This window comes from Nelusetta ayraudi, unplaced genomic scaffold (assembly GCF_046127955.1).
Source record: "Nelusetta ayraudi isolate G7.1 ecotype Tasmania unplaced genomic scaffold, CSIRO-AGI_Nayr_v1 ptg000151l, whole genome shotgun sequence".
Taxonomy (NCBI): Eukaryota; Metazoa; Chordata; class Actinopteri; order Tetraodontiformes; family Monacanthidae; genus Nelusetta; species Nelusetta ayraudi.
In genome coordinates, this window is record NW_027466201.1 from 1,590,221 (window position 1) to 1,601,027 (window position 10,807).

At 47.4% G+C, this 10,807-nt stretch overlaps 1 protein-coding gene across 1 annotated transcript in view; it reads left to right on the forward strand.

Annotated features, from left to right (window-relative positions):
* The window catches only part of syne1a (spectrin repeat containing, nuclear envelope 1a), a 140,391-nt gene that overhangs the window by 126,053 nt on the left and 3,531 nt on the right, over nucleotides 1-10,807 (forward strand). Inside the window, exons 131-146 of the mRNA XM_076013543.1 lie at nucleotides 1,239-1,401; nucleotides 2,480-2,667; nucleotides 2,778-2,928; nucleotides 3,384-3,566; nucleotides 3,678-3,815; nucleotides 4,425-4,616; nucleotides 5,416-5,788; nucleotides 6,137-6,205; nucleotides 6,698-6,825; nucleotides 7,588-7,708; nucleotides 7,797-8,008; nucleotides 8,312-8,518; nucleotides 8,628-8,756; nucleotides 8,862-9,110; nucleotides 9,524-9,613; nucleotides 10,281-10,339. Coding sequence (XP_075869658.1) covers nucleotides 1,239-1,401; nucleotides 2,480-2,667; nucleotides 2,778-2,928; nucleotides 3,384-3,566; nucleotides 3,678-3,815; nucleotides 4,425-4,616; nucleotides 5,416-5,788; nucleotides 6,137-6,205; nucleotides 6,698-6,825; nucleotides 7,588-7,708; nucleotides 7,797-8,008; nucleotides 8,312-8,518; nucleotides 8,628-8,756; nucleotides 8,862-9,110; nucleotides 9,524-9,613; nucleotides 10,281-10,339 — 2,652 coding nt within the window. The remainder of the gene's footprint in view (nucleotides 1-1,238; nucleotides 1,402-2,479; nucleotides 2,668-2,777; nucleotides 2,929-3,383; nucleotides 3,567-3,677; nucleotides 3,816-4,424; nucleotides 4,617-5,415; nucleotides 5,789-6,136; nucleotides 6,206-6,697; nucleotides 6,826-7,587; nucleotides 7,709-7,796; nucleotides 8,009-8,311; nucleotides 8,519-8,627; nucleotides 8,757-8,861; nucleotides 9,111-9,523; nucleotides 9,614-10,280; nucleotides 10,340-10,807) is intronic.

The following is a 10,807-nucleotide window of genomic DNA, read 5'->3' on the forward strand; positions in this document are numbered from 1 at the left end:
TAGTACCAGCAGCACTTGTCACTCTCAGGCACACACACACACACACACACATACACACACATACATACACACACACACACACACACACACACACACACACACACTCAGATATCCACTCCCGACTGTTGCAGGCTTCTTTTTTCTTTTTTTACCCTTGAGGGGAGCAACAGTTGATAAGTCACAGTTGTGCCGCCGCTCCCCTCTCACACCACAGCACACAGTTCAGACACCGCGGTCGCATGTGGAGCGACAAGGTTGGAGAGCAGAGCGTCCGCATCGACAGCGTTCCACACCGCGTTCGTTTTTGGAATTCTGCACCCTCATGGTTTTGGGATTAGGGACGGAGGACATGGCGGAATGCCCGAGGGAGCAGGACCTGGCGGACTGTGACTGTGACTGCGACTGTGACATCAACAGGCAGGACGAGCCGGAGAATTAATATTGACCCCGACTTTGTTTTTCTTTTCCGAGTAGCGACAGCATTTTGAGTGAATGAACGTCATCCAGAGATAATTTCCATTTGGTTTAATTGTGTTACAGCTTTTTGTTTGTGCGTGTGTTGAGTCAAGTTGTTCAGTTGAGTGGTTCAGTGAGAGTCTTTCTGAATTGTCATGAGAGGTGTTACAGCTTCATTTACTGGAATGGTTTAGCCCAGTTTTACATTCAAAGGACTTTTTTTTCCCCCCCGCTTTGGCTCAGTGTTTAAGTGCAAACTGGCTGGATTTTTTTTTGCTGTGCAGATCATTGTGTAAGATGCAGCTGTGGCAAGTATTAGATACAAGTATTTCGCTTGAGTCAGTTGTTACAGCAAAGCTGGTTGTGGTTGAAGCCATTAATGCTGCGGTTTTAGCTCTTTTTTTCCCCCCACCATTTGGCTTCCTGAGATGCCTGTCTAGTTTTATGTGTCTGCTGCCACCAGCTTATTTAATCAAGCTGCAACCCTTTCTTTGTTTAAGGGTTACGTTGACTTACAGGCTGGATGCTGAATATTATGCGGGTTGCACATATTTATTTTATACTCCATGTCAGTAGTAAGAAAGTCTTGGAACATCTCATCCAGAATGTTTTCCAATATGCTCACTGATTTTCTTTTTTCCCCTCTCATCTAAAATATACCATTAAAACTTGAAATATAGATAATGTTAGAATATAATCTTATTGGGATTTTAACATCTTCTATTAGTTTGTATTATTCACTATTAAAATGAGTTCAATTGTATTTTCTTCCCCTCCGCCAGGGTGAAGAAGTTGCGGGAGACCCTGGTGGCCATGCAGCAGTTGGACAAGAACATGAGCAGCCTGCGCTCGTGGCTGGCTCACATCGAGACCGAGCTGTCGCGGCCCATCGTCTATGACACCTGCGACGACAAGGAGATTCAGAGGAAGCTCAGCCAGCAGCAGGCAAGTGGGCTCTGCCGCTCCACCCGAAATTAAGCGCAATGGGTTTAATGTGATGTTGAACGTACGGGACATACAATGCAGCCCGCAGCTCCAGAGAATGCAAATGAAAGAGTCTCGCAACTTATGAAAAGGCCTCACAGACACGCAAAGCGCATACTTGCTTCCCGGTAAACGAATTATAGCACAGCCGTGTGACTCAGGCTGGAGTCGGTGGAAAAGTGTTGGCCGCCGGAGCGGTGGAGGAAGGTCGCGGAGTGACTCAGAATCTCTGCCTGCCTGGACGTGGTCTGAAGTCAGTATTAATATTCACCGCGCTGCCAAGATGCCTCTCTAAATGTGGACAGTGTGCAGAGAGCCCGCTGACCTCCTTCCTCTGCAGGGCTGCAAGAGCTGCCCAGCACATGCTGCCCGACGATGTATGCGTCGGGCAGCGTAACTGCTTCAAATATTAAATACTGAAATGGGAGTTGTAGAAGCCAATAATGTGATACATTTGTTCTTTTTAAAATGGAACGGGCCAATGACGTAATAAAAGTCCTGAACTAATAATGTTGTAGCTTTTGGCCAACAATAATAATAAACGTTGTTGGCCTGCTTGAAAAAAAATCTTTGCAAATGTAATAACTGAGCCAATAATGTAATAATGTAATAATATATTATTACATTATTGGCTCACTGTTCTATTATTCACTATTGGCTCAGTGATTTTTAATATATAAAAATCACTTGATTTCAGTTTTATTTTTTGAATATAACTGTAATGATCTCTCTCTCTCTCTCTCTCTCTGTCTCTCTCTCTGTATGATTTGTAACTCACACCACTGTTAAGGATTTTTTGATTAGATTTTTTTGATTGCCAAAACTTATTTACATTTGCGTTTTCGTTTCCGGACTTTTGTTAAGTTATTGGCTAGTTATTACCTTATTGTCTTATTACATTTTAAATGGGGCAAATTTATTGTGTTATTGGCCATTTTTACGTTATTGGCTTCAACGGGAGTCAATAAAATAACCCACGTGCAGTGCTGCAATAACCAAAATGTATTTTTGTTTTTTTGTTTGTTTTGTTCACTTTCAGGATCTGCAGAGAGACATCGAGAAGCACAGCACAGGCGTGGCGTCGGTGCTGAACCTGTGTGAGGTCCTCCTGCACGACTGCGACGCCTGCTCCACGGAGACGGAGTGCGACTCCATCCAGCAGTCCACCAGGGGGCTGGACAGGCGCTGGAGGAACATCTGTGCCATGTCAATGGAGAGGAGGCTCAAGTCAGTGACCCGAAGTGACCTTAATCTGCCCGCCCCTGCAGTATTCTGTTAGGAAATGGCCAACGACGTGAAGGGTCGTGACGCAACTGATTGATTATCTCGCGTTAAAGGATTGAAGAGACGTGGAGGCTGTGGCAGAAGTTCCTGGACGACTTCTCCAGGTTTGAAGAATGGCTGAAGACCTCCGAGAGAACCGCGGCCCTGCCCAACTCCTCTGGAGTCCTGTACACTGTAGCAAAAGAGGAGCTGAAGAAGTTTGAGGCATGTTTTTTATTTTAAAATCACTTACCAGAAACATTGGCAAAGAAACATTCATACGTTTAGAGGTGGCCTTTTTGTTTTGTTCGAGCACAAATCCAAATGGATAACTTCACAAGCTTGAAGTTTGAAAGCCCCAGTGTGGGTCAAAGAAAACACACAAAAAAAAACAGGCCTCTGGACAGAGACGGTCTCTGCAGGGGCAAGGATGAGGTGGAAAAAGTGTCACGTTGCATCAACCCGTCTGCTCCGGTCTGCTCAGCTGCTGCGGTCAATCACTGTGCATGTGCACATATGTGTTGGCTCGCCGTGTGTGTGGCATTTTTGGATACGAGCCTACAGAGTTTATTTTAGTCCACTTCACATGAACCCCAGAAAATAGGTTTACAGAGCAGATTTGGTCTGTTTTTTTTGGTTTTTTTTAGTTATTTACTGTATTTTTTTTTCTTCACTTGCAGGCCTTCCAGCGGCAGGTCCAGGAGTGTCTGACCCAGCTGGAGCTCATCAACAAACAGTACCGCCGCCTGGCCCGCGAGAACCGCACCGACTCCTCCAGCCGACTCAAGGACATGGTGCACAATGGCAACAAGCGATGGGACAACCTGCAGAGGAGGGTGGCGGCCATCCTGCGCAGGCTCAAGGTAAAAAGGGTCTCACGCTGCCGTGTCCAGCGTTAGGACTCAACAGAGTAGAAATGTAAAGGAAACACTGAGCCGTGTCTTACGCCTCCTGCTGCTCCCCCCCGCCCCCAGCACTTCATCAGCCAGAGGGAGGAGTTCGAGACGGCCCGCGACAGCATCCTGGTGTGGCTGACTGAGATGGACCTCCAGCTGACCAACATCGAGCACTTCTCTGAGTGCGACGTCCAGGCCAAGATAAAGCAGCTCAGGGTAACGCGCTGCGATCCGATGCCTTGTTGTGTTAATTCCGAGTGCTTTCACACTGGAGCCCATTTACATTTAGACGATGTTGAAACACGGAGGAGGTGTTTGAGCAGCCGAGCCGGGATCGCGGAGATGAGACGGTGTCATCCGTCACGGCGGTTGGAACAAATTGCCTTGGTATTTGCTGCCTGGCAACAAGCGGCAAGAGATTCACTGTTGCTCGTCGTCATGGATCGCATAGTCTTGTATTTACCTTTTTATACGTCTTTAGCTTCGCACCTTCTCTCCTTCTTTTGTGTTTTTCTTAACATCGCTGTTTCGGGAGGTATTTCACCGAAGCACGGCTCGTTTTTCGGAGCTCCGGCTCCCTGGACAATAATGCAGTGTGAAAACAGAAGAGCCTGCAACCAGCAATCAGCATTATTTAAAATTCATGTTAATATTATTATTATTATTGGAAGTTACCACATTGTTTTAGCACTTGCAGGCAAAATATTTAATTTTTCTACATTTACACAGAGGTTTTGACCTAAAATTAATGTGGCTGATTTTTAGCGGAACACATTTCTGAATGTTTATAATTACCGAATGTGACATTTGGACGTTCCTCCTCAGGCCTTCCAGCAGGAGATCTCGCTGAACACAGGCAAGATCGAGCTGGTCTTCCGGCAGGGCGAGGCTCTGATCGACAAGAGTGAACCTCTGGACGCGGCCATCATTGAGGAGGAGCTGGAGGACCTGCAGAGATACTGCCAGGAGGTGTTCGGCCGAGTCGACAGATACTACAAGAAGCTCACGCGGCTGCCTGTACGTTTCAACACACGCACGCACACAAAGAGATGACAACGCAAAAGAATAATATTAATCCTAATTGGGAAAACTCACTGGAGCATGAATTACTTAGATGCATTTAGAGGTTGTTTACGCAAAGCCTGGAAGGATTCTGATTTCCTGCAGAGGGAGCTCACTGCCTCTGCAGACTAAGAAAACAAACTGAAACAACAGCTTGTCACGGCAGATTTGCATTAAACACACACACACACACACACACACACACACGCACACACAGAGCATAATGGCTCTTTCCTTCACAAGTTCTTCACGTTTTTTAAACCTTGCTAAGTTAGCTGCAGGGCTAACACTGGCTGGCTCTACGTCGTCCTCCGTAGCTGCTGCTTCTTCTTCCTATTTTCATCTGTACACTTAAGAAAACTACCTGAAACAAGAGCTTATCACAGCAGATTTGCATTAAACACACACACAACACACACAACAGAGGCTCCAGCTTCGATACCTCTTGCTGTTTATTTACTTCCTACTGCTGGTGTAAGGAGAAGGGCACTCTGTGTGAAGGTCAGTTGTTGTGACAGTTGACTCCATGCAAACACAGGGCTGAAACAGCCCAGCTGTCCTCCTTCACCACCTGTGACATGCTCTGAGAAAACGTGTGTCTGACACAGGCGTTCATCGACAGCTGCTAGACGCCCACACACACACACACACACACACACACACACACACACACACACACACACACAGAAACTATAACCTAACCTTCTCAGTTTTTTAATTCCCACCAACGTTTTTTTCTCTCCTTCCGTCCCAGCTGGTTGATGACGAGCTGGATGGCTCGGACCGCGAGCTGGACATGGACGGCAGCCGGGACCTGTCAGAGCTGCAGTGGAGCGACTCGGCGCTGCCGCGCACGTCCGGCCGCCTGGCCTCCAGCTCGGGCGGCCTCAACCGGGCCGACCGGTCGGGACGCGGCACCCCGGCCAGTGTGGACTCCATCCCGCTGGAGTGGGACCACGACTACGACCTGAGCCGAGGCCTGGAGAGCCCGGGAGGACGAGGCCACAGGGAGAGGAGCCGGCAACAGGGCGAGGACGAGGAGGAGAGGGAGGAGGAGAGGGAGGAGCTAGAGGAAGAAGAGGTGGAGGAAAATGTGTATATGAGGACTGCAGCCACCGTGCTCTCAGGTTAGTGAGCATTTGACAAAGAGACTGGATGATGGCCTTTGAGAAATTTGTGGTCTGAAATTTTAAATTGAAAATGAAATGTTTTTTTTCTATTAAAATAAGCAAGTGTAGGTGAAAAAACAAGTAATTTGTATATTACAGTCTCATTATTTTGGATTGTAAATTAGTGGGATTTTTATAAATCTAAATTATTGTGAACCCTAAAAAGCTGGAAAAGAAAATAGTAATTAACAGTGGTCTCGTGACTTATTCTACAGATTAAAACTTTACACAAACAAGTCAGATTCTCTTCCATAAAAAAAGGAAAAGTCAGATATGAGCAGTGTATGTTTATGTGTCTCTTCCCAGATGTAGTTATCCCAGAGAGCCCAGAGGCCTATATTAAACTGACTGAGAACACACTGAAATCATCCTCCGGTAGGACACAGCAGTGTGTGTTGAGGCGGCATGGCAGAGTGCATACAGCATGCCATAAACTGCAACTAAAGCGCCGACTAGTGTCGACGATCACACGTGCACGACGTCATTCAGGCCGCGTGTCGCACCATCCCGATTAAAACTCTGGTTAAACACGCGCTGCATGCTGTCGTCCCGCTCACCCGATGCTAATCCCAACCATTGCGTTTTAATTTAACTGATTGATTTATTTTGTTGCCATTCATCCTGCAACTCACCCGAGTGTTAAAAAAAGTGTGTTAAAAGTGCATAACCCTGATGTGGTTCTACTGCAGTGATTCACCATTTTTTTGTTTTTTTTGGTCTTTGTTTGTTTGGACTAATGCATGCCGTCATTGAATCGGCGCCATCACAAACATCCCGACTGCATGCTCACGGCATGCCAACAGGAGACGCTAGCCCAGACCGAGAGCGCTGGTCAGCGGGCTAACCCAAGTTCTGACTTGTGCACAGGTGAGCCGGGCCAGCTGGAGGCCCGACTCCGACAGCTGGATCAGGCCCTGGATGCGGGACGCTACCACCTCAAGCAGAGGGAGGCTGCGGCCAACGGCTCCGACGTCGATTCCTCGTACATGGGCTATGTGAGTGTCAGACAGAGTTAAAGTCCATCGTTTGAACGTCAAATCTGAGGAATACACATTCACTGCCAGTCAAAAGTTTGGACACATCCTTCTGATTTAATGGTTTTTCTTTCATGACTGAAAGAAAAACCATTAATTAAACCAACAGTCTTTCATGACTGTTTCCATTGCAGATTATCACTCGAGGCATCAAAACTATAAATGAACACATATGGAATATGTATTAAACAAAAAAGTGTGAAATAACACAAACAAGTTTTATATTTTAGATGATCTAGAATAGCCACCCATCATGTAAAATATTTATAACTTATTTAGGTAGTTAAAATTGTTTTTTGTCACATTAATCCACATATGTTGGTCATATATTTGATGTCTTCAGTTTGTATCTACAGTGTAGAAAGTAGTCAAGATAAAGAAGACACAGGCGCGTCTATGCTTTTGACTGGTAGTCAGGTTTGTGTGTCCATGTCATGCTGGATTTGCTTTCTTCAGCGAGAATGTTATGATGATGTGCATGTTGGAATCTCTTTTGATGATAACTTTTGTCTTAAACTGAGTGATTATCGAACTTATTGATACATTTCAAACATGCAATCTCTTTATTTCACCAAACATTCCCTTTTTTATTTGCTGAAGAGCGCTTTGCTCTTCCAGTTAGGAAGTTTTATCTCCATCCCTTCATGTCCCAGTGTGTTGGCCGACCGGAATAAAAGTTGGCTCAGTGTGGTTTAATTCAAAATCAATTCTGTGTGCGGCCAGATGCGTCTGATGGGAGAGTGTCGAGGCAGCATAGACGCCGTGAAGAGAGCGGAAGAAGAGCTGACCGAGGGTGACGTGTCGGGACTCAGCAATCCCACCACGGTGGACGCGCAAGGAAAGGGTCAGAAACGTGCACAAACACGCCACGCGCATCACCCGTAGCTGTGAAATCCTCCACGTGTGGCATTAATGGAACCGTCCCCTCGCAGGCGTGATCGAGCGCTGGGAGCTGATCCAGGCTCAGTCGATGAGCGACAAGCACCGGCACAAGCACAACGTGCAGCAGTGGCAGCAGCTGATCTCGGACCTGCAGACCATGAGGGCCTGGCTGGGCCAGACGGAGGCCGAGCTCGGCCAGCTGCGAGGCCTGGAGCTCAGCACCGACATCCACTCCATCCAGCAGAGGATCAAGAGGCTCAAGGTTTGTGACATAAGCACAGAAGAAACCTTTTTGTTTTGCTGTCCATTTTGTTTTTTTCTTGTCGAAGAAAGTACTTATACACTACCAGTCAGAAGTTTGGACACACCTTCACATGCAAAGATTTTTCCTTGTCTTTACTCCTTTCTACATTGTAGATACATCCTGAAGACATCAAATATATGAGCAATATATATGAAATTATGTAGCCAAACCAAACTTTTGACCGTTGTTGTATTTTCTTTTTAAATTTATTTATTTTCCCCGCCTGCGTTCATCAACTTCTTCTTGCTCTCCTGCGTTCAGGAGCTGCAGAAGGGCCTGGACAACCACAAGTCAGAGGTCCTCTCCATCAACCTGAGGAGCGCCGACTTCCTCCAGACGGAGCCGGAGTCCGAGGAGGCGTGGGAGCTGCGGGACGGCCTGAAGGAGATGAACTCGCGCTGGGATCGGCTGGGCGGCTCCCTGGAGGACTGGAGGGAGGAGCTCCAGAGGGCGCTCATGCAGTGTCAGGTAGCGGCAACTGCGACGCCGCGATCGGATGCGTGATTTCAATTAAAAAAATCAAACAACAACATATCTTTGTGTATTTTCACGTTTTTTGAACGTGTTGCCTCATCAGGAGTTCCACGAGATGAGCCACGGTCTGCTGCTGTGGCTAGAGAACATCGACCGCAGGAGGAACGAGGTGGTGCCCATCCCTCCCGACCTGGACCGCGAAACCTTGCGAGCTCATCACAGAACGTTGACGGTACGGCCCCGCACGTCGCCGAAACCCAGCCGCTCCGAGCTACCAGAGCCGAAAAAACCTCGAGTTGAAACTCTTCGTCTCCCCCTCCCCCCCTCCCCTACGCAGCAAATCAAGCGGGAGCTGCTCGACTCGCAGCAGAAGGTGGCCTCCCTGCAGGAGCTCTCTTCTCAGCTGCTGGTCGCGGCCAAACCGCAGGGCCAGGCGTCGGAGCAGAGCCGGGCCCAGGGCAGCGAGTGTCTGGAGGCCAAGGAGAAGGTGCACGTGATCATGAACAGGCAGAGACTGCTGCTGAGGCAGGTCAGTGCCGACCTGGAGGGCCTGGAGAAGAACCTGGAGGCCACTGACAAACAGCAGGTGAGGAGAACACAAGTGCATGATGATGATGATGATGATGATGATGAGTGATGAGGATCAGTTTTATTTCAAAGGTCCCATCGATTTTCAGCAGGAGATGTTTCATATCTGGTCGCAACGCAAGCAGATTTAGCCCTCTGTTTACAGCCTCCTGCTACAACTCAGTTGCCGATAGATGTATCAGTGCCCTTTGTGACATCACTAAGGCCTGATTTCCGATTTTCTGAAATGTGGTACAAGCTTCAAAAGTAAAAGAGGGACATTTCTCATTTCCAGGTTCAGTTCAACAAAATTTTGACAGAAGTCTTGGGTCAACAGGATTTTGCAGAACATGGGACCTTTAAAATGAAGTGTCACTTCCCTTTTGTATTGAACGTTGCACTGACTTTTCCCCACCGCTGTTTATTCCTCAGGCCTGTTTGCCGTTGCTCACTGCTACATCAGACATCTGCTGCTCCGTCGCCCCGTTGACGGGGGCGGCCGCCCAAAGTCGCCAGCGATCGGTAATGTCTCCGCTCACACCGTCCAGTAGAGGGGGCTCTAACCTCTCCCCAGCACTCCACCACTCTGCCATCTTGACCCAAAGCTGATTTGCTCCTCCGCAAATGAATGATATCATTTGATTGATTTATTTTCCTACTCGTTTTTCGATGGCTCTGCTAACTTGTACGTGAAAAGACGAGTCGCTGCTGCTGCCACCCCACCCCCACCCTTCCTGTCAACATGGCTTTCGCCGACTGCGCGCACCATGTTGAGCTGCCAAACGCTGACAAGAAACCCTGGCTTTTCCTTTGAAATATCGAGTGTCCCTGAAAACATACTCATCATAGTCTTCCTCCTGAACTTTGACTGTAAAGTAGAGCATTTTTAAATCACTAGATTGTTGTTTTTTTGTTTTCTGAAGTTAACTTTTCAGGATTTAGTCCTGAGAAGCCAGATTTCTTGGGACCTACAGTCAGTCACTGTCATTGATTATGTTGCTGCCCTTTGTGTTTAGTTGGTTGGAGCCTTTTTCTCTCTTCACGCTCGCGCGACATTACGGCTCCTATATGTTTATATTTTTCTCTCATCTGAAGCTTTGCCTTTGTTTTTGCCCTTTGACTGAAACATTCTTTTTCCTTTCTTTTACCCCCCCTCCCCCTCCCCCACCGTGCTCATTGCGTGGTACAGCCCCGAGGCAAAAGTAGTCAGGCCCGCCCAGGACACCATAAGAGCGGCCGGCGCCACAGGTACCTCTCCTGGACTCTAGAGCAAAGGGACGATGATGGAACCAAACTGTGCCAGACTAGAACTCTGATCTCTGCTCACTTAATGTTTAAGAAAAAAAATAATGCAGCCAAAATCAGTCATGCTTAAAAAAAAAAAAAAAACCCACACACAATCATTTAGTTTGCTTTCCCTTTATGATTGATTGGATTTAGTGGCTTTAACCCTGTATTCCATGATCGTCCCTCACTTTAGAGACCAAACTCTTAAAACGAGCAGGGAACGGCCTTCACCAGGCGGCTCCCTCCCTCTTTTAAATGTTTGATTTTTTATTTATAACTGCTTCTTTTTGCCCCTGCTGTCATTCAAATGACAACGTGAAAAAAAAAAATACTGCCCTGTCATCCTCTGCTCCCGCGCTCTCCAAGTGACTGCAGCGCTCTCTAACGGCCATTAGATGGCGGTCTCCGACCCCACTTTGCCGACTGTTT